Source organism: Microplitis mediator, chromosome 8 (assembly GCF_029852145.1).
Source record: "Microplitis mediator isolate UGA2020A chromosome 8, iyMicMedi2.1, whole genome shotgun sequence".
NCBI lineage: Eukaryota > Metazoa > Arthropoda > Insecta > Hymenoptera > Braconidae > Microplitis > Microplitis mediator.
The window spans coordinates 1,353,751-1,377,785 of NC_079976.1; the positions used below are offsets into that span (position 1 = coordinate 1,353,751).

The 24,035-nt window shown below is 30.7% G+C and overlaps 1 protein-coding gene across 8 annotated transcripts in view; it reads left to right on the plus strand.

Moving 5' to 3' along the window:
• The window catches only part of LOC130673163 (transcription factor AP-2-epsilon), an 87,766-nt gene that overhangs the window by 53,467 nt on the left and 10,264 nt on the right, over positions 1-24,035 (plus strand). For 5 of the 8 annotated variants that reach the window (XM_057478101.1, XM_057478104.1, XM_057478102.1 and 2 more), the window contains 3 exons: positions 7,904-8,281; positions 14,972-15,157; positions 16,228-16,279. In XM_057478101.1, the coding sequence (XP_057334084.1) occupies positions 7,904-8,281; positions 14,972-15,157; positions 16,228-16,279 (616 nt within the window). Of the gene's footprint in view, positions 1-5,387; positions 6,231-6,690; positions 6,719-7,903; positions 8,282-14,971; positions 15,158-16,227; positions 16,280-24,035 lie in introns of those variants that run through there. The other 3 variants (XM_057478100.1, XM_057478105.1, XM_057478099.1) reach the window with 3 other exon arrangements.

Consider the following 24,035-nt stretch of genomic DNA (forward strand, 5'->3'; position numbering starts at 1 on the left):
GATCCTATTCAGTATATATATATATATATATATATATAGACATGTAACATTGATCAGGACACAAACGGATTGATGGATGGATCGACCACGCGAACGGGCCATTTCGAAATAATCGTTTGTCACACGACACCAATATATATATAAATATATAGATATATATTGCTAAACTCTCGCTCGACTTTCTTCCTTATTTATTATCATTATATATATATATATATATTTTTTTTTTTTTCACACAACACATTTTTTAGTCTTTTATTTTTCTTGAATAAGCTATTACTTAATAACGTTTTTATGAATTAATAAATTAATCTTTATCCGTACCTGTAATTATCATAATTCATAATAAATTTCTTTAAGGTGTAAAGTCGGAGAATAGAATTAAATTTTTATTTTTTTTAAAACTTACCATAAATCATAATATGAATTATTATTTTTTACTCTCACTCGCATTTTAAATATTTGTTCATTTTTTTTTTTTTATTCACTGATTTATTTATTGAAAATAAAATAATAAACATATCAATTATTGTCAATGAATATTCATAGGAATGCAAATGAGGTAAAAAATAAAATTAAATTGTACGAAATTTCAAAATTATTTAAAAAGTCAAATCTTGAGCAAAAAATTGAAAGTTATTTATTTTTTTTTTAAATTAACGCCATCGCCATCGATCGCGGTCTATCGTTACACTAATTACGCGGTTGCCAATTATGGATTTGTGTAGCAAACTCCATAATCCCTGTGCTGCTTAAATACAGACGGAGCTCGTAGACGTCACTCACGTACTAGGCGGGAAGTTTTAATGCCTGAGCAAGATTGCTATCAATTACAACTACATACTGCACTTTAGACAACATTATGTATCAAATAAAACTATCCTTAGGTACATTGTAGCTAAATACTATGTATATAACTATATAAATATATATATGACTATATAATAATCTAAGCAAAGTAGATAAACTAGAAAGTCCAAGACCCCGAGGTGTAAGTGAAGTGTATCACGACATTTAATTGCCACTGTTATTACGCTGTCTTACATCATATATTTTATTAAAATCCAACAGCACTTTTATAATTTAAAAAAAAAAAAAAAATTGGGTACAGGTATTTCTTGCTCACTATTTACTATTAAGTAGACCCTTGACCTTTACTACGAGAAGCTCGAAGCTCAAGTTTGTAAACTCAACGTGGGAACTTCGTTGGTCACTGATGGGATTGAGACTGAGACTGAGACTAAATAATTAGACCTTCAAATTATTACGGCATTAAGTTGCGGTATAACCATCATTACATGTACGTTATCTCCCATAAAGGAACACAGCTACTCGGCTTTCAAATCACTTAATACTTTTTCTTATATATTATTTTCTGTAACGACTACTTATATTTATATATATCTATAATGTATATTAGGGGAGACCGGGGCAAGACGGCCCACCTAAGCCGGTTATTATTATTTGTGGCTTTTAACCATCAAGTCGATTTACTCTTGTCCAACTTGAACTCAATTCACCAAAATTTTGGTGAAGCTCCTGAAAAAAAAATTTTTTTTTTTGGGGCAAGACGGCCCCCTCCGAAAAAAAATGAAAAAAAAATTTTTTTTTTTTAATTGTAAAAAAATTTCCCGCGTAACAAATGTTTATATTTTTCTCTTTAACAACTGTATTTACTTTAATATTACTCGAAATAACCTTTTTTGATATAATACGAGTCATTTTTTCACTTCTGTAGAAAATTGATTATTGGTTTTTTTAACTTTTTCAAATGCTCCATTTTAATCCAAATCCATATAATTAACCAAAAAATGATATTTCTATTAAATTAATCATGACTAGGTTATAATACTATGAAATACATTTTCTTTTAGAATTTTTGAGTGGTTCATTTTGCCCCAAGTTTCACGTATCGGGCTAAAAATGAGTAAATAATCTAAATTTGTGATAATCAAAAGAAAACAAGAAAAAAAAATTTTTGGTTAATTTTTGAGGTGGGCCTTCTTGTCCCAGGTGGGCCGTCTTGCCCCGGTCTCCCCTATAGATACAAGTTTGGGTTATTAAATTTTATTGACATTTAATTATTTTAATTTTAAAGTCCATTCTGCGCCAAATTTTGATTTTTTTTTATAATTAGAATTTTTTCCCTTGACTATTTCCACTCTAGTCATAAAATATTTGAACTTCTTGTTAATATGATCAGGAAAAAAATATGTGGGGTAAAATTGGGGCCAAAAAAATTTGTAAAAGTCCGAAGTAAAAAAAAAACAATTTGAGTTTATTTTAGAAAAAAATTCTGACGGCCCATTTTGCCCTGATATTAATTAAGTTTTATTTGAATATTAAATTCGCTTGAAAAAAAAGTAAAGTGAAAAATTGGTCAATTAAAAAAGTTTTAATTTAAAAAGTTTTTTCAATTAAAATTTTCGACAAAAATAATTATTTGAGGCTGAAAAAAATTAATATCTACACATACATATATATATTTTCTAATCATAAAAATGAGCGTATCTTAATCATAAAAGAAAAAAACCAACGGCCATCAATGATCGACGATGATCCCGTTAGTCCGAGCAGCTCATCTCTCTTCCCATGTTGGACTTGTCGGTGACTTCCAAAATTAATAGCTAATGTCTAAAAATATTCTCGAGTCCGGAGCATAGAAAATAATTTCATTCATCACATAAAAACAAATTACAATAATTAATTTTTTTACCTCGGTCTCTACCAGCACTTTGATGGGAGAGACCAAAAAAGTATTCAAGTAACGTACGTTAAATTAATTAGCAAATTTTACCGGAAGTTTCGGCATCTTTACTTGTGTATATTCAGAGCCTCACATTATCTGGCGTCTCATAAAGCGGACCGACGTATGCATGCAGGTATGATGAGCAATTGGCGTTTAAATCTCGTCGTGGACTTGAGGTAAAGTAGGATAAGGGCGTAGTGGTTACCGTTCAGTGCGGATGCTTACAGTGGAATGTCGTTTAGCGACTTCCCTCTCCCTCCATATATATATAAAGATTTATAAATATATATATATATATATCTACCACAATACCAAATCCATCCTCTTCCACACATATTTTATTCGCTATATGAGCTCTCATCGGTATCTTTTTGTTCAAACTTGGACGTTTGCACTTGATATTTTCCTCATACCTCAAACCTTAACTTCCACTGGTTGGTTGCTTAATAAAACTGCGGTTTTAAATAAGAGACCGTAAACAAAAAATTTATTTATTTTTTTTTTTTTGCCTCAAAAAACTTAACGACGCATGCCGAAATTACGATGACGGAAATCGAGTCCACTTAATTTGTAAATATGTGTTGTGATGCATCCAGGCAGCAAAAATAATTTTTTTATATATCGCTTGTAAATTCGTCAAAAAAAAATTTTTTTTAATGTCCCATTTTGCCCCTTTTTTTTTTCATAATTAAAATTAAAATTTGGTAGGCATGGAGTAAAAAAAAAATTACTCAATTTATTTAAATATTAAACGAAGAGCGAAAAATTTTTTTTGTTTTAAAGTAAACTCCAAAAATTTTTTTTGAAATTAATTACATCTGAATTTTTTTCGAACAATTGTCTCAGTCATAGGAAAATTTTTTCGCTCGATTAATTGATTTCAACCAGAATAAAAAAAAATTTTTTTAATTACTGTAATACGTGTAATCTTACTTATTACTGAGTTAATTACAAAATATCTAATTACCTGAATATTAAAAAAATATTTTTAAAATGACGATTATCTCTATCGATTTCTCAACATTCTAACTAAAAATTTCGGTAATGGCTGTATTATCTTCGATGACTGATAATAACAATAATTATCATCAATACCATTATTATTATAATTATTATTAGTAATGATATATTTAAAGATATTACCAAATAAATGATTAATGTCAATAAATATACATAAAATTATAGACAACCTAAAAATTAATTTTAAAGAAAAAAATCAAGGACATTAACATACGGCACGTGGCAGGGACTAAAGATACGTCAGATACGTCATATAAAAAAAAAAATAGAATCTATTAGAAATACAACGCAGCTGACATTTCAATCGCGAAAGTACTTGTCGATAATTAAAAATTAGATTTGCAGGAATTTCAAATCCTGATCTGACTGATAACTCATCTCCCGTCACCTTTTGCTCACATCAGCGAGTAGATCCAACCCAATGCGATAAAAAATATACCGCGAATTCATTATAGGGGAAGGGGGGGGGGGGCAAAACGGAATAGGCTGGCAAAATGGGATACCCTCAAAATTTCGTCAAAATTTTTTTTTTTCGAAAAACTTTCGAAAATGGTCAAAAATGACATCTAGTATCATTTTACACTATTAAAAGCTAAAAAAAAACATTTTTATATTTTTTGCGAAAAGTATAATATTGGCGCCAATTTCAAATTTTGAAAAGAAATAACAAGGAAAAACTTCTTTAAAAATATGTTGAGAGTAAATTTTATTACTTACATCAATTTGGAAAGACATTATTACATCAATTTTATTCACTTGAAAAAAAAAAAAAAAAATTTACTTTTTTTTGGAGTATCCCATTTTGCCCGCAGAAAATAAAAATTTTTTTTCTGATGGCAGTCTAAAATTCGTTATATTTATTTCAAATAGAATCAAAATGAAGCCAATTTACGATATTTATGTCCCTAAAAACCAAATTTTTCGTTAAGTATCCCGTTTTGCCCCCCCTTCGCCTATATATACAAAAAAAAGGGTTTCTTGGTGCAAAAAATTTTTACCCACTCCAAGAAATATTTTACTCATGAATTTTAAAAAAAAAATTTTTCTTGTGCACAGAAAAAAATAATTTCTTGGCGCAAGAAATATTTTGCATTATGAATTGAAGACAAAAATTTTTCTTGGCTCAAGAATTTTTTTCTCGCCTAAAAAATTTTTTTCTTGCTCCGAGAAAATTTTTTCTTACCCCAAGAAAAGTTTTGTTTTCACTTTATAATACAAAAAATTTCTTGGGTCAAGTAAAAATTTTTTGCGCCAAGAAATCCTTTTTTTCTGTGTGACGAGAAAAATCTTGATTGAGACGAGTAAAAATTTTCTGCACCAAGAAATCTTTTTTTTCTATATACCTATATATATTATTAAGTGATTTGAGTCTGTAAAAAGTATAAGTTAATGTAAGTTTATAAGTACGAGATTGCTATTCGTCCGAGGGGCGTCCCCGTCAGCCCCATCCGGCGTCCTCAGTACGATTGACTGCGCGCGCGAGACCTAACACCGTAATAAGTGGTCCACGAGAGGGGAACTCCTCCCCGGTTTGTTGGGATCTAGTACTTACTGATCCCAACACTCCACGTGGTGGTCGCAGTCATTGCGCGATCGCGGTAATGTTATTTCGGCGCGAGTGATATCAAGATATAGATATTATATTACACATATGTACGTCTTCTCTACTTGCATATACAAAGTGACCATTCAAACCCATCGTAAAATTTATTCACCATTACTCCAAGTCCAAGTGTCATTCGAAACCCTCACATTTTGAATTTGAAAAAAAAACCAAAAATTGATTAATTAATTAAATAATCAATTAAAATGTAATTTTGATAAGACTCGAAATAAATAATTAGAATGATGTAATCAGTCGATCAGGCAAAATGTATCGATTAAGTCGCGGGTTTGGCTAATTATCAAGTGATCTACCTTAGGCATAAGATATTTACTGATCCCTACGGCTACGGCGTTGACAATTAAAATGACGAGTGATAGTGTGAGTAGAATAGTAACTTGAATTCAGTTTGACCACTGGTCTAATGTGGTCAGTTATTGGTCTAGTGCTTTACGAACAGAAAGAATATATTTTGTGTGACAATGGAGGAAAAACTTGACGTTTTGACAGACTCGTGGGCTCGTGCAAAGTTTCATATATTTATTTATTAATTAATCCGATAAAAATAAAACCTTTTAATAATTATTTTTATTAGTGGGCTGTGATTTTGACAGATTGTGATTTGTCAGTCAGTTGGATGTTGAGTTATTAAATTTTTATATTAAATTAAAAATTTAAATTTTAAATTATAATATATAAATATATATAGATATATATTTACTCTAGTGCGTTTTAAGTCAAAACGTCAAGCTGGAGATCCTCGAAATGTTTCCGCCGCGCACCGAGGCGCCGACCGCTGACAAACTCGCGCTTTGTTACGCTCCACATGTGGATATGACCACTGTCATGGAGGTCGAGGTAATTTATTATGATTTTTTTTTTTTGTAATAAATTATTTTAATCGAGAGCTCAATTTTCGGTCAAAGTTTTTTTTGTCATTAATAAATTTTTTAAAAAATGATGACGTTGGTTTTTGAACTGATAAAAATTACTTTCTAATCCTCGTTACACTATTCGTCGATCTACTAATAATGACAATAATAACCACGATGATAATGATTAATATATATATGTTGTCGCATACCAATACCTATTATTGGGAAATAATACTTTTAGAGTGTTATCTATTTTTTACAATTTTAAAAACTCATTAAATTGTCTTTAAAACTATTAAGCCAAGGCTACCTCGCCGAACACCACACGGACATTTTATTGACGAAAATATTTTTTAGTTAAATTTAGTAGTTTTTTTATTATGAATTTTAAAATTATCCGTCGAAATTACGGTTTTTTTGATTAATTTTGTTGAGATATCAAAATTGGTGATGAACTTGTGGATTTTAAATGTAAGTAGAAATATGTAGTATCGATATATGTTCAGTGGAGTTTAGATTTGTGACCTGTTGGAACAGTTGTCTGTTAAAAAAGACTTTTCAAATTTTTTAACTCAAGTTTGGCGAGCTCGGACATAATTTTGAGAATTATTGCCGAGTTATTTTATGTTATTACTTATCGGTTTGTGTTTTATATCATTTGATTAGTCGTTTTTTGGTGACGGTAATTGATTAATAGATTGTGGAAATAATTGACGTCAAGTAGAAACGAAATTAGTGACGATTTTATTTTTTTCTGAGTTATTAAAAATATAATTTATTTTAGTAAAATTGTCTGTGAGGTTCAAATTTTGAGCTTATGGTCAATAAATTCTTGATATTTTTCATATTGAGAAAAAATTTTGGAGAAGTTTAAAAGTGCCAGCGATTTTGGAATGAAGATAAAAAAATTGAAAATTTTTTATTTCCATTAAAAAAATTATTTAAAAAATAAATACCAAAATGGAAATCCCAATTTGTTAAATTTTTTATTTAAAAATTTTTTTGAGGTCTCTAGAAAAGAGTGGGGTAAATTGGTCTCAATTTTTTTCTGTGTTCATTATTGGAGTCATACTTTTTTTTAATTAAAAGGAAAACTGGGGAGCGTAATGAACCTCGGGAAATAAAAAAATTTCTTTTTATCAAAAATGCCTCAGGTGGTCTACTTACTCTATTTTCCCTAGATCTCGAAAAAAAATTCCAACTATAAGAAATAAAAAATTTTCTCTCAAAAATTTAACAAAATGATTTAAGGATGAGACAAATATTGAAAGAAAAAAATTTCTACCAACACTTGGAAATTTTTAACTCACGAATTATCAATAAAAAAATTTCTTAGTTATTTTGAAGTAACGGTACAAAAATAATTCGATAGTAAAAGAAAATTGTAAAATCATAAAATGCTGTCCCTTTAATCACTCGAATTTAAAGTGAATAAAAAGACGGACAATGTTTTTGTACGTAAAACTTTTTGAAGTGCTCATGCTCAAGGATCGATATCTCGCGGAGATTCCTGAGATTCCTCAGTGAAGCGGGTTCTTGATGTCCAATTGTATGGGGAATAAAAAAAATAAAAAAAAAAACTCGTTTTTTATTTAATTTAAATGCATCAGACTCATACATTATATATTATATGTTTTGCTGATACTTTTGTTGCAGGATCGTTTGACGAGTCACGGAGGAATATCGTCGCTCGGTGGTGGCAATTCGTCACCTTATTCGGGTGCACATCATCATGGTCATCGGGGCAATGGGAATAACGGTGGCGGGATGCCGCATCACGGTGGTGCATCCTTACCAACTTCGGACTTCCAACCTCCTTATTTCCCGCCGCCCCATTTCCCGACACATCACCACGCACCGTCCAGCCCTCAGCATGGTTTGGGACAACCGCAACATCTTGATTACCTTGTTGGTGACCCTTACACACAGACTCTCAATACCCTGCATCAGCATCATTATAATCATCTCAGTGCAGCGGTTACTGCGGGACAGAGAAGTGGCGATCTCAGAAGAGATGCGGAAAGTATACACGTGGTAAGTTTTTTTTTTCATTTTTATTTCGGGTAACGTTAAATTTTTTTTTGCCGCAGATAAATGTATTTTTAAAATTAAATGATAATTTATCTTCATTTCAAATTTATAAAAAATTAATTAAAATTGCTTTTTTTTTTGCCGAATTTTTTTTTTTACTTTTTAATATTCTAAAAATGTTACCAAGTAATTATGTAAGTCCGTTACATCCGTTTTCAATAAAAAATTTTATTTTAATTTTTACGATAAGAAAAAAAATTTCTAAAAATTTTAATAAAAATAAAAAAAATTGAAATTTATATCAAATAATTTTTTTTGTTTAATTCATTGGAAAAATTATATATTTTTAGACTCAATTCTATGATTTTTTTTATGATCCTGAAGATAGCAGACATTTAAAAATTTTTGAATTTTCGTTTTTCAACAAATCAATTGCAAAAAAATAAAATAAAAATATGCACATGTAGAAAATTTTAAAAACTACAGGTGCAATTTTTTCAAATATTTTTTTTTTATGGTTTATCGTCTAAAAAAAAATCCAAAAATTATTAGACGTCTGCTAACTTCAGTATCATCATTTTTTTCTGTTCATAAAATTTTTCATCTACAAAGACCGCGAAAAAAATAATCCATTGAATTTTTTAAAAATAAGAATTACAGTTTCAAAAATAAAAAAACATTTGTAAGATCTAAAATTTTATCTGACCTCATCAATCTGATCATTAATACGATATATATATAAATAAAGACAAAGAAATATTGCACAATTTTAAAGTTCCGTTAAACCATCTCGTCTGAATAACAGAACGAGCATTGATCGAAATCGACTGATAGCTCTCATAAATCCAAAACTAAATCATCAAAGCTATTTAAACATTATTTTAAAATAAACTAAATTCGTATTTGTAACCGATGATTAATTACTGCACTCATAAATATATATAGCATATATATATAAGTTAATATTCCAAGTAGACGCGTGTCATTTCTCATGCAAAATTCATCATCGATGTCCTGGGTTAGTTTGAGTAAGACCTCGAGTAACTTTCACATCGGGCGATTGTCGGCACCGAAAATAATAACACACGGGCCAGGTCCAGCACACATGTGATATACCACAGTCTCCAGCCAGTCTCTCCACTGCCTCTTTGCCACCAAAATTTCACTCTAATTGACGCTCCGCGATTCCCCCTCTCCACCCTACCGCGATGTACTACCGCTCCGTTCATGCTCACATACCACACGCAGTTTTGCGAGCAGAGGGACCATTGCGTGCTCCATATTTTTATTCCGTCTCAATCCCACGGGCCGATGGACGATATTAAAAAAAAAAAAAAAAAACGACTGGAATATCATTCAAGAAATTCGAGCCTAGAATCCAGAGAATCCGGTGGCCTTTGTATTTCTCAATTAGTGACATCTGTCGTTACGTATTATATACAAATTCCTTCTGGATACAAATAACTATCATTTTCACGATTTTTTATATTATTATTACTATTATTATAATATGGGAGCAAATGATGTTGGATTGAATATTTTGAATGTTTATCCAAATAGTCGGAACAAAATGCTAAGCGGCACCACAGCTGCTACAAATAGTTGCCCATAGTTTTGGTAAAATAACAGCCGAGTTATGCGTAAAATTACTTTATTTATTAATATACGTTTAAGTCCTTCGAATGGAAATGTTTAGAGATTTTTTTACTGAGCTTCCAAAATGACAAAATTTCGAATTTCAAATCCGACTTTTAAAAGTCAAGACCAAAAGAAATAATTTTAATTTTTGTATCGAATATTTTAGAGCTTATTTAGAAAATTTTGAATTTTTCTACGGACCTGATACTCAAAATCCTAGATCGATAATAATTTTTTGGAATTTTCTAAAATTTTCAATTGTCTCAAATTTCGAAGTCAACTCGGCAGAATGTTTTCGGACAAAATAATTTTGATAAGGATGGGGACAGAATTGAAATTTTTTGAGTGAAAATTCACGATTTCAAATTTCGTGGTAGCAAAAAAAAATGTCAGCTGAATGTATGAATTATAAAAAACAAAAAAAAACTACTTTGACATTCTATGCCAAAGTAATTCGCTTATTAAGTTCTGGGCTTTGACATTCCTTGGAGGTAGATGCCACGGACGTTTGCTTTGAGGGAAAATATGCCAAGAATCGTAAAACGCCGGGGATGACGCAAGTTGCCGTGCAAAAACACGAGGGTTAAACCCCGCATTTAAACAAATTAATATTTTTTCCAACTGATTGTCGCTGAGTAGAAGCAGAAAGAAAATAAAGTGAAAATAGTCCAGTAGTTGCTAAGAAGAGCGATCACATATTTTTCGGCGCGATGAAATAACGATAAGATATCCGCCCGCATTTGCGAGGGGAGTCAGTGAAAGAGTGAGGCACTGAGCGCACAATGCCAATAATCAGCCGAGTGGTTCGATCAACCCCAACAAATAGCTTTATCCTTACAAAATACACCAGACGATCATCGTTATCTTGTCCCTTATTTTTTTCTTTACGATACAATTCTTATTTTTCAACAGTCAATTGTCGCACATGAGCTACAACGGCTAATATTTTTTTTTTAAACCATAAAATCTTCCGGCTCACTTGTACATGTATTGCACATCTTGAACACAAATATATATGTATGTATGTATGAAATTGTATAGCGTATGGATGATCACGACTCCGGAAAATCCGAAGAATTGTATGTGCGCGAAAAGGCTTGAACGCAGCCGCCCTTTCATATTTACTACAAGATAACCTTTTACTGCCTTCGACCTTTTCAAATACATTATATATAAAAGATGAAAGAGTTTTTAATATATATGTATGTATACATATATACTATTCATTATTATTATAAATGTTATTATTATTATTGGCCCGAGCGAAATTAAAATATACGAAAATTATAAAAAATTTAATTTACTGTAAAATTGATATAAATTTAAAAAAAATTTTTTTTTGATTACAATTTATTCAAAATTATGAAATTGATCCAAAGTGAGTTTAGTAATTTTTTTTTTTCTCGAAATTAATTATCGATACTTATGATTGTTATTATTGTTGGCCCGAATTGATGTCAAACTTCAATAATTTTTTTTTTAATAACAAAAATAAAATTTAATTTATCATAAATTATGCAAGCAATATATAGCAATTTTAGTAATTCGTAAATAAATTTTTAATCTCTTATTAGTCAAGATCGATACCGATAATTATTATTAATTAATTAACTCAGTAAAAAAAATTTTAGCCAAACAATAAATTAAATCCTTTAGTCAATAAATAACGTGAGCTTCAATTAATAAATTTTTTTTAAGTACTTTCTATGTAGCACAAGAACAATCTAGAATTATTAAAAAGTAGAGTGATAGCAATCTCTTTTGTCGAGATAAATAGATTGCGAATTAATTGTATCCGTTATCTTAATATTGAATCAAACATGACGAGTAGCCAGTAGACAAGTATACGCACTCAATATATTTATATATATATATCTATATTATTAATAAACCGGTATGTGGTTTATAAAGCAAAAATAAAATAATAAACCGCGAACAACACCAGCCGTAGCCGCAACTTCAACTTCAGCTTTAGCTAAAGCGTAAAGTAAATATATATCTATATATATATTTATATATATTTTATTTCATTATATAGCTGTATAATCTTTAACGAGAGAAAGGCGATCACATTTCATCTCATTAGTTGGGGCCAACTGTGCTTGAGGTTACATCAATTTATAAGCCAACCCGCGATGCAAGTCCAATAGTCGCGGTCGCAGTCCCAGTCCTCGGCTACTTACACCGCCCGCCAGTTAATTAACACCGTTTTTTTTTTTTTACCGCGTGAAAGTTTATTCTGAGAACACTCTCAATGTACACTTGCGATAAAACACCTCCGTCGTACCGATAAAACACTGATTTTAAATCCCTTTTTTGAATGCCCGCGATCTGCCGCGCAAATTTGAAAAAAATTCTTATCAGTTATCAAGCGCTAATAATAATTGTAATTGATTGTGTGAATGACGGTCGTTAAATTTCGAGGCTAATTAAAAATATGAAGTATTTTTTAGGAAATAAAAAGCATTTTTTAAAAATGGATGATAATAATGGTCGGGAGGATAAATATATAAAATATATAAGCAAGTGCATGAAGCCTCGGGTTATAATGTAAGCAGTCGAGTTGGGCATAATACAGAGATTAAATTAACTGGAAAAGGAGGTAATCGTACGCGTGTGTATATAACCGCTGATCCTCGTGGGTGATATGTAGAAAGAGGTTTATATATATATATATATATATGTATGTATGTGTGTATGTATATAAGACCAATTGTCTTGTTTTATGGCTTAGCCTCGAGCTAGTTGTAGTAGTAATGTAATGCAATGAAACATTTGAATGGTTTACTTGAATGTTCAAATTTAATAGTTAAATTGTTGGTTTTATTTTTTTTTTATCTGCAGGTTATTTATGGATTTCGATAATCGGTACTTTTATACTAATGAAACCGTTTATTTTATTGTTATGGGGATTTAATTAATTTATAGAACAAGATTTCGATACTCGGAGTGGAAAGAAAAAAATTTTGTAGGGAATTTATTTTTAATTTTAATTAATAAGAAAATTATGACAGTGGGATAATTTTGAGCTTGAGAAAAATTTTGAAAATTATTTTTTTGTGAAAGTAGAAAAATTGAAAAGAGGTGAAATGGGCTGTAAAATTTTTTGGAAATTGAAATTACGAAGGGTAAAGAGGGCCACTAATTTTTTTAAGGGATAGTATGGAGAATGCGGGGTAATGTGGGCGACAGAAAATTTCTCGAGCAAAAATTTGTAAATTTGATTCTAATGATAATTTTTTTCTCAAATATTTTGAGATAAAATTTGACTAATTGACATTATTTTAGTATGTCCATTTTGCCCCTTTCGGCTGGTTATTTCGCTGAGTGTACAGAAAAAAATTGAAGCAGTTTATTTTGTAATTTATAATTTATAATATTTGATATTTATTAAAATTAATAAGCGGTGAGGTAGAGCACAATTATATGAAAAATAAAAAAAATTATGTGAACCCTTTAAATATGAGGAGATATATTATTATGAGTAAATTAACATAATTTATGTAAAAAAAATAAAAAAATTATGTATCGAAGGTAAAAAAATTTATGAAAATAATTTTCTCATATATCTTAAACATTTTTTATTCGTGAGTGTGTGTGCTACTTTGAGTGTGTGAGCTGCCGAAACGATAAAAAATTACCGTGGGCCAGTTTCCGTAACGAGAATAATGATCCTGGTACGAGTGCATTAATTAACTTTGTGTTGTGTGTTCTGGGTTCTGAGTTGTTTCGAAATTATTCACTAATAAAATGTGATTCTAATGCAACTTAACTCCCGTTTGGGCAGACATGACACAAACGCACGCGGGTTTATTTAATTCAAATTTATTTTTAAAACTTGCGAGCAGATTAAAAAAAATCCTCGTGCACTCCGGCTTCTTTGTAAATTCGTCAGCAGATTCCATCTTCCGTGATCTGATCAACGTTTACTTTACTTGTTTTTTTTCTTTTTGCCTCCAGCTTCATACGTGAGAACCGACAATCACAAATAATAGTGACAGTTTCTTTTCTTTTAAAAATATAAAATAAAAAAAAAGGACCGGTTTCTTTTTGAATTTTTTACACTGACGCCTGTACTCGATTTTGAAATTTTTTATTTCGCACGATGTTTATGGCCATCGTAATTTGAATGAATAAATAGTTTTTATGTACGTGGTTTGATCGTTTTGCGATTATTTCTCCAAAATTATTCATATGTGATGTGAATTATTAAATATACTATTTTAAATTAAAATTGTGGCCAAAGTATTCGAGATACGATAAAAATATACTAAGATAATTTCATAGGAAATTTAATTTTCTTCAAAAAAGGTTTCCTATAAATTTTCTCTAGAGTTGATATTTTCTATGCAATTTTAATTTTTACTCCGGAAAAGAAAAATTGACATAATTTTGACTTTCATAACTTTGGATCAAAATTCTGATTAAACTATCGTAGATATGAAAAAAATGCATTCTTAGAATTTTGTAGGAAATTTTATTCTCTACAAAAAAGATTTCAAGTAATTTTTCCATAAAATCGATTTTTTTAAAGATATTTTACTTCAAACTCCAAAAATACTTTTTGTACCCAATTTTCAATTTGTAAAACTTAAAATTCAAATTCTGGCTAAACTATCAGAAATATGACAAAAATGTATGAGAGCAATTTTGTAGGAAATTAAATTTCCTACAAAAAGTGTTTGAAGTAATTTTCACGTAAACTCAATATTTTGGACAGAATCAATATTTGAAGTAAATACTAAATAATGACGTTCCTCAATTATAAAAATTTTACTATTTAATTGTAAATTAATTAAAAATATTCTTATAAATAAAATATATACAAATAAATGAAACGTTAACTTGTAATAAAATAAAAAAATAAAAATAACAACAGTGAAAAAAAATCAGCAATTCATTCTTATCTTAATAGAATCGCGGTTACAAGTAACATCGATTACTTTTAAAATGATCATCATGACGTTTCAAAACTCAATCGGTTTTGTATGTCGATCAATCGTGACCCCAGCCATCATCGACGAAAAAATTATAATTAATATTTAACCATTACAGACAAATATGCACGCGTCCTTTCCATACGACGGCAGCAGAGGCAGCGCGGGTGCAGGTGTCACAGGTGGAAGAGGAGTCGAATACGGAGTCCGACGTCCCGACGCACTTCTTCCACCCCACGGACTTGATCAGACAGATCTCGTCCTCAACTCGAGTCTCGTTGACGACCCCCAGGTGAGCGACGATGTACGTAATCGCAACGCACATTTTTTTTTACTTCTTATATTAATAGTTATATATAGGGGAAGGGGGGCAAAACGGGATAGGCCGGCGCAATGGGATACCCTCAAAATTTCGTCAAAATTTTTTTTTCTCGAAAAACTTTCGAAAATGGTCAAAAATGACATCTAGTATCATTTTACACTATTAAAAGCTAAAAAAAAAACATTTTTTATTTTTTGCGAAAAGTATAATATTGGCGCCAATTTCAAATTTTGAAAAGAAATAACAAGGAAAAACTTCTTTAAAAATATGTTGAGAGTAAATTTTATTACTTACATCAATTTAGAAAGACATTATTACATCAATTTTATTCACTTGAAAAAAAAAAAAAAAAAATTTACTTTTTTTTGGGGTATCCCATTTTGCCCGCAGAAAATAAAAATTTTTTTTCTGATGGCAGTCTAAAATTCGTTATATTTATTTCAAATAGAATCAAAATGAAGCCAATTTACGATATTTATGTCCCTAAAAACTAAATTTTTCGTTAAGTATCCCGTTTTGCCCCCCCTTTCCCTAAATTTATTTTAAACTCTCAATAAATTTCAATACAAACAAATTTTTTTTATAAAAAACTGCGATAATATCGAACTGATTGGCCTTGCAGACAGAAGGTAGTATTGATTACGTAACAACGTTGGGAAGAATTTAATTTTGGTATCTACTTGGACGTCGGACCCTCCCTATAGTAATTTCAAAGTATTCCGACCGGCCACAATATATAAATATACATATTATATATATATATATATATATATATATATATATATATATATATATATATATATATATATATATATATATATATATATATATATATATATATATATATATATATATATATATATATATATATATATATATATATATATATATATATATATATATATTGTGACATAGCTTGTGCAATCATGAATTGCAATTAGAAATTAATTATAAGCTCCAATAACAAAAACCAATAGTCATTATAATCACAATAATAAGTAATAAAGAATCAATTGTATAATTATTGAAAATAATTTTTTTTTAAATTGCAGAACACTAACGTCGATGACGGAGGATTCATGAATGATTTACCTCTTCTGAAAAGTGAGTAATTAAGAACATTTTTTGTTGTTGATAGAAATATTTCCAATTTTTTAAAGTAAAATTACTGATATTATAAATTACTAAAGACTTAAAGGGCAGTTATAAAATTGGATCGGCTAAAGAGTAAGACAATTATATTTAATGCGGCTGATAAACATAAAAATAAAAGCTGGAAAATAGTGTACGGTTACTGTATGTAATCTATTATATATATATTTATGTATCTAACCGGCGTATAAGTATAATTTGTACGCGACTGGAATACATAATCGGGCAACTGGTTTAAATTCACGTCGATATATATATTGGCTCAGTAATATCGAGTAGTGTGTTGGTTTGAATTGCCAGCAGTTGAGCTGATAGCAGTTTGTAACAGAGTCGATCGAATTTGAAATAAGAGTAAGACACAAGATGGGTTTTACCTCAGATATTTACGCAATACAAATGAAAGTTAATTTTATATTTGTAACTATAACTATATATAAAAATCTAGGTGACTTGAGGCTTGACGCCTGATATGGAAATTATTTTCATAAAATATTTTTTTCTAGTCACGAATTCGGGCTTTTTTTTTAACTTGAAATTTTGGGGTTGAAGGTTTCAAGCCAAAAAAGTCATAAATTTTTTTTCCGGCTGAGAAAAGGCCTAGGTACTGAACATAAGGCTCAAAATTATACAGGCCGAAATTTGGCTGATAATTGGACCTGAAAATCGCTGAAATTTAACGGACATCCGGCCGACTCATTTTTTCAGACAATTTTCGGTCTGTTTATTAAGAATAGTAAATTTTCGGCATCTTTTCGGTCAAATTTCGGCTTCTTGCAAAAAAATTTTACAGCTTTAGTGTGAAGTCGACCAAAATTAGATCTCTTTGAATAAATTTATATGGTTTCGTAAATTCGGCCAAAGTTATTATTATTATTTCGGAGTATTTTCGACCAAAAATTTTTACCCAGGTATAAAATCCTAATAAACAGAGTGGAAAAAATATTGTTTTTAAAAAATAAATTATCTAAATTGTCCGAGACCGGGAATCGAACCCAGCCCCTTGTGGTTACGCGTCGCGATCTAAGAAAAATTTTCCTTGGTAAATTTTCAAATATCTTTTTATCAAAAAATCTCAATAATCATAATCATTATATTTTCAAATTTCGCGGCTGATTTATCGCCAAAATCATTCAGAAAAATTTTAAACTTGGCCTAAGTTACATCTAACAGCAAATACGAGTGTAACACAAACATTACCAGTGGCATCGGGTTACACTAAAAAAACTAGGGAAACAAAATTTGTAATAAAACCCAGTATATAAACACCGGCCACACACAAAGTCCCTAGATTACCCGCTTATTAGCCCACAACGGTTTTTATTTCCCCCCATGACCTCAAACAAACCAAAAATTTCTGTAATCTAACGAAGAAAAAAATAAAGTCCGACTCACTCTCAACAGCAAATGACAAACTCTCACTTGAGTCTTCAAAATTTAGATAATTTCGTCTAATAGAAGACGTTAAAGACTCGGATTTTTTAGTGACAATAGAATCACATGCTTTCTGGCACAATTCTCATTGTGTCGGGGTGTGTACCTCGACAATGGTAATAAGGGAGAAATGCTATAGAATTACCAGTATAGTCACAGTCTCGAGTAGACACGAGGTATTCGAGGTGTGAAAAAAATAAAGAAAAAATTTCGTGCCCGCGGGCGTATCGAGTTTCGTTATTGTTATTATAATTTACACGCCGGGTAGTAGTTTTTGGGGTGGTCCTTCACCACAGGGGTATTACATACAGATGGCTGTTTGTTAAAATGTCATCGAGGGTTATTATATGCCTCGTTACTTACTACTTACTTACCGTCTACTAAATTATTTTTATTTAGACCGTCACTTTCATTTTTTTACCCCCTCCCTTTTCTAACCTCACTCCCGTCTCTCCCCTCATTACTATCGCACAGCATTATTTATTACTTTAATTACTTAATTAATAATTATTCGCTAACAGACGATAAAACGAGTCCGACTGACTGAGTCTTTGAGGTTTTCATTTATAAAAAATAAAAGTTTATAATTATCAGCTAAGTTTTTAATAACTGGGATGATTTATTGAGATATTATTATGAGATGCGATTATACTTTTATTAATATTCATCATGTATTTACTCTTTGAGTCATGGGTATGATGATGATCATAATAATAATAGCATTTGCAGACGTGATTTAAGTTTACAAGAGTTTAAATGAAAGAAAAGACCGCGGATTGTAGCGTGATCGTTAAAGATCACTCACCCATTACATCAAGGACGTGGATCTGTTGCTTACGTAAATAACGATATACATCTAAGTTGTATATATTTATTGCATTAACGTATTAGCGGGTAAATTATTTTTAAATTGATATTAAAGAAATTATTTAAACTCGTGCTTCGACTCTCGTTGGAAATGATCGATAGATTCGTGAGAAGATTTATCTCTTTACTACAAAAGAGGAGACTGGGCCGAAATGAGACGTCAACTTTGTGCTTAAAAATTACTAAGTGTGGTTTGAAAAAGCAAAGAACGGGCAAGTTGGCCACTGCAATTTTCAGTAAATTTTGCACACCTTAAGGGCGGAAGCGCTCCCGGGTCAAAAATAAAACTTGATTTAGACTTGGTTTACCAAGTCGAAATTGGGAGCCGTTTTTCACAAGTCAAACTCGACTTTTTTTTACGAAGATATGAAATACATCGAGTTTTCGCCTTGGTTTAGACTTAACTGGCTTACTTAGTCACGATTTAAGACGAAAAAGTTGAAATCAAGTCGAAATTGACTTGGCTTAGACTTATTCGACTTAAAATATAAGGCGATAAAGTCTAAATCAAGTCGAAACTGACTTGATGTAGACTCATTCGACTTAAATTATAAGACGAAAAAGTCAAAACTAAGGTGAAATAATTTGTATATATAAAGGCGGAAGTAAGGCGAATAAATAACTTTTTTTCGACTTGGTTTGGCAAGTCAAAAGTAAGGTGGATGACTATCGTGCTCGAAGCAAAGGCGAATAAGTTCAAACTAAGATCAAAAAATATGAATAAGTTGAAATAAGTTGAAACTAAGATGAAAAAAGTTCAAAAAGTTGAAAAAAATTTAATTTAAGTCGAAAAAGTCGATCACTTCAAAAGAAAATAAGGTGAAGCGAGCCTGAATCAAGTTTTATTTTTGACCCGGGCTGTTACTTTATGGAGGATAGAAAATTTTCAAGTAACTGACTCACGTTTGAACATTTCTACTTCTTTTCTGATTTATTTGTAGTTAATATAAAGTTAGAAACGGTTAATTCACAAAAAATTTAGTTGCCATTTTAATTTTACTACTATTATTATTTACTTTTATTTTTTTCCACCAATTATTGGCAGCAGCACTAGTCATAGTAAAAAAAAACGCGGGATCTTCAAAAAATTTTTAATAAAAAAAAACTGATTGAAAAAAAAAAGTTAAACTAAAATTAATAATTTAATAGTTCAATAAAAAAAATAAATTAAATTTACAAAATAAAAGTGATAATGAACTTGAGCTGTCTATTTTTGAATTTTCCAAAAGTTTTTATTTTTTCAAACGGTCCATTTTGTCCCTCATTTATTTTTATGTTTTAACGAGGGGCAATTAAAATTATATGATTACTAAGCCATTAAGGACTAATAATATGAAACGAAGAAAAATTATTTGTTAAGCCCGCGATCAAAATAAAACTTCAAAAATAAAACTTCCTTATCTTTTTAAATTCTAGCAGTATTTCAAAAATATAATCATTAAAAAAATATAATTGCTGTTATAAATGTATTGTTAGAACTGAAACAATTATTATTTTTACACTTAACATAAGTTGTTATTACACTACGGACATACGTGTTCAAAATTTATATATTTACTTCTATCGTCAAATTATTCCAACATGGGTAAAATATTCATGTATTATTATAAACTGTTAATAATAATCATTATAAATATAAATAAAGTGGAATCTTGTGGTAGTTCATCGAAATCAAAGTGTCCCGAGTATACGTACAAAGATTACGAAGAACGTCCGGACATACTATCAAATTTACCAAACGCTCGTCGACTAGGACAACTGTCTTTAGTCGGTACTCATCAGTCTATGACCTACTCATCAACAGATTCAGTTATCAAATCGCAAGATTTAAATGTCGCTGATCAATTGAGACACGGGGTCCGTGTTCTAGACGTTACAGTCCGTTTACAAGACAATCACTTCAGACTTTATTCACGTGGAGTGGATTTAAATCGCACTCTGTTCAATGTTCTCTTCGAAATAGAACAATTTCTCCATTTTTATCCACGGGAATTTGTGATTTTAATAATGAATTATGATCATGGCGACACTGGAGATATTGATTATAATAAGAAGAACGATGCATGCATTAAAATAGATCAATATAGACACAGTGTTGGTGGCTGGCGTATGGTCAAAAATTGGGCACTTACTGATAGTCTACGACAGCATCGTAGTAAAATATTACTGGCGACAAACGACATTTTTTTTCGTCAATGTGCTTATTGGCTTAGATCTCAGTGCCTGTTTTCAAATGATATAAGAATACACAATCAAGCTGATGAAATTTTTAATAAAGTTGATTATAAATATGCGCAGTACTCGAAACTTCAGACAAATTGTCATTTCTATATGAATTCATGTTTTGTTTATGATATGGGAATTTACGTTTTTGATCAAAATTATAATACACGAGACGTAACTAAATTTAGTGGTCGCTATAATAATGCCAATAATAAATGTATAGAACCGATAAATTATAGAATTGGTAATTCCAATCAAACTACTTGCTTGTTAGCATTAAATATTTATGTACTGGATTTTATTACACAAGAAATAATTGATAATATTGATAAAAATAATCACGATCTTGTTCATTATGACATTCATAATTAATTATTCACATAATAAATTTTATTTTGAACGACTTTAAATTGTTATATTTTTTTTCATAATTCAAATTTTTGTCAGAGGTACATAGAGCTCAGACAACCCGGGTCAAAATATCTGGCATCAATCTAGCCTCATCGAACCCAAGTAAGCCTCAATGAGTAAAGAAAGCATTTTGAGCCTCAAATGATGTTCAAAAAGCCTCAACGAGCCTTGATGAGCCTCAATTGAACCTACTACTCGACTATATGTAATTTGAATTCGATTAGTATTATTTGAGGCACTTTGAGCATTCTTTGAGGCTCATTGAGGCTTTTTTAACCTCATTTGAGACTCAAAATGCTTTCTTTGCTCAGTGAGGCTGGATTGAGGCTTCACGAAAAAAAACAAATTTCCTCCTGATAACAAAAGACGGGATAACGAAAGATTTTGTTATAATGACAAACATGATTAGCTTATGGTAACAAATCAATTTGTGAACAAGTGAATTTGTGTCGTAATTAAGAAATCGATTTGTTATGAGAACACATGATGTTTATTATAATAATATCGTCGTATTTTAAAGCCGGAATTTGCTACCGTAAGTAATCTTAGCTTATGATTACAAAAATTTTTGTTAATGCTACAAATTCATTCTGTTACTTTAACAAATCACTTTTTTAACTTCCCGCTAAGAAAATTGTAAATTTTCAAAAATTCGGGAAGTTATTGGTTTCGGTCCGATTTACGAAAATCGAATTTCCATCAGATGTCGACGTTTCGAGGTCCTAGGAAGCTATCCTGACTAATTTCACGATGATGTCCGAGTGTATGTATGTGTGTACGTACGTACGTATGTATGTATGTAAATATTCATAACTCTTGAACGGATGAACCGATTTTGATCGTTGAGGTGTCATTCGACGCGGCTTGTTAATGTCTTGAGGCCGTAGAAATTTGAACTTAATCGGTAGGGTGCGTTCAGAGATATTTCAAAAATAAAATTTTTTCAAAAATGTTTTATTTGGATAACTTCCAATTTGCTCGATGGATTGATTCCAAAATCTAATCAGCTCTAAAACTCTATAAGCCGCGTCGAATGCCACCTCAACCATCAAAATCGGTTCATTCGTTCAAGAGAAACCGTTGACGAAAGAATTCAAAAAAAATTTTTTCCTTGGTTTTTTTGAAATTTCTCAAAAACGGCTGAGTAAATCAATTTCAAAATTCGACCAGCTTTAGAACTTGATAAAACGCGTCGATTGCCACCTCAACCATCAAAATCGGTTGATTCGTTCGCGAGATATCGTGGAAGAAAGAAATGCTAAAAAATGGTTTTTTACAAAACAATGGCATACAAAAGTATTTGCGAGCTCGAAGAGCTCGAAAATATATTCACAATAATGTTTTCGAGCTCAGCGAGCTCGAAAACAGCGGGAAGTTTTGGGGCTGGCCCGCAGGATCAACCGATAGACCGATTTTTTTTTTTGGAACCAAACAGTTTTGTTACAGTTACAAACAATTCTCTGGCCCAACAAAGAATTTGCTAGCATTACAAAAACATTGTAATCCCAACGAATGCTTCGTTATCCATATATTAAAGCAGAATTTTGTTACCGTAAGTACCGTAAGTTATCTTTTCTTGTGGTCACAAAAAATTTTTTTCCGTGTACTCGACTATATGTAATTTAAATTCGATTAGTATTATTTGAGGCTCAAAATGCTTTGTTTGCTCAGTGAAGCTGGATTGAGGCTTACTTTGGTTCGATGAGGCTAGATTGAGGCTAGATATTTTGACCCGGGAAGAAAATCCTTTTTTCTGTACATGGTAAAATTTATAACTTTACATGCCGGCGAGATATCTTTGCATCGAAAACTTTTCGGCCGAATTTTAGCAAAAAAATTATCCGTGTAATTTAAGCTCAAAATTTAATAATTAAACGTTAGTACAAAATATTTTTTCTCCGCGCAGATGTGAAAATTGAATGTATAGAGAGAAATTAGAGAGGTTGAGCTCGACAAAATGGAATCGCCAGGCGTTTTATTGAATTTGGAGTTGACAAAATGGTAAAAGACGTCGTGTAGAGACTTGTCTCTATTTCCGTGAGCTTTTGGGCGCGTGCACACGCACAATTTCCTAGGTAATCAACGCCGCCGGAAGCAAAACCAATCGTCACGGGTTCACTTATGTCGCAGAACTTGGATTGGTCGGTCATCATCATGTAGGGTGTGACTTTGCACCCTTGCTTACAGTTCCGACTTTTCAGTTAAAACTTTTCACCGTCTGAATCCCTCGCCGTCTCGCCTCGGGCCCAAAAAGTCAACGGCTATTAGTTTTAATTTTATTAGATTTTTTTTCAGAGAACTCACGTCGCGATCTCTCAATTACTCGGCACGATAATTATTATTTAAGATTAGATTCACTCGACTTAGATCCCGATTCCTCCGATACTGCTGGTCACGCAGCGATGGAAAACATTCCAGCAAATATAATAAAAAAAATATTTAAGAGAATGTATGAGAGTTTTTATCATACACATATTTCTATGGCTCGTGAAAGTTTAACGGGTCATGTCATAATAAACTCCTGCAATCATTTGTTATCGAGCATCAAGCTAAATGTTCAATAAATATGTCGACAGATTATCAAAACTCTAGTCTTTTTAAATTGAAAACATATTTTTTTTTTTTTAAAGTTCAAAAGTTAATAAAAAATTTATTATAAATTACACGTCAACTCTAAACATGTCATTATTTAAATTTTTTTTACTTTATTGTCTTTAAAAAATTCAATCGACTATTTTTTTTTTTACAGTATCGTAAATTTAAAAATTTTTGCTGT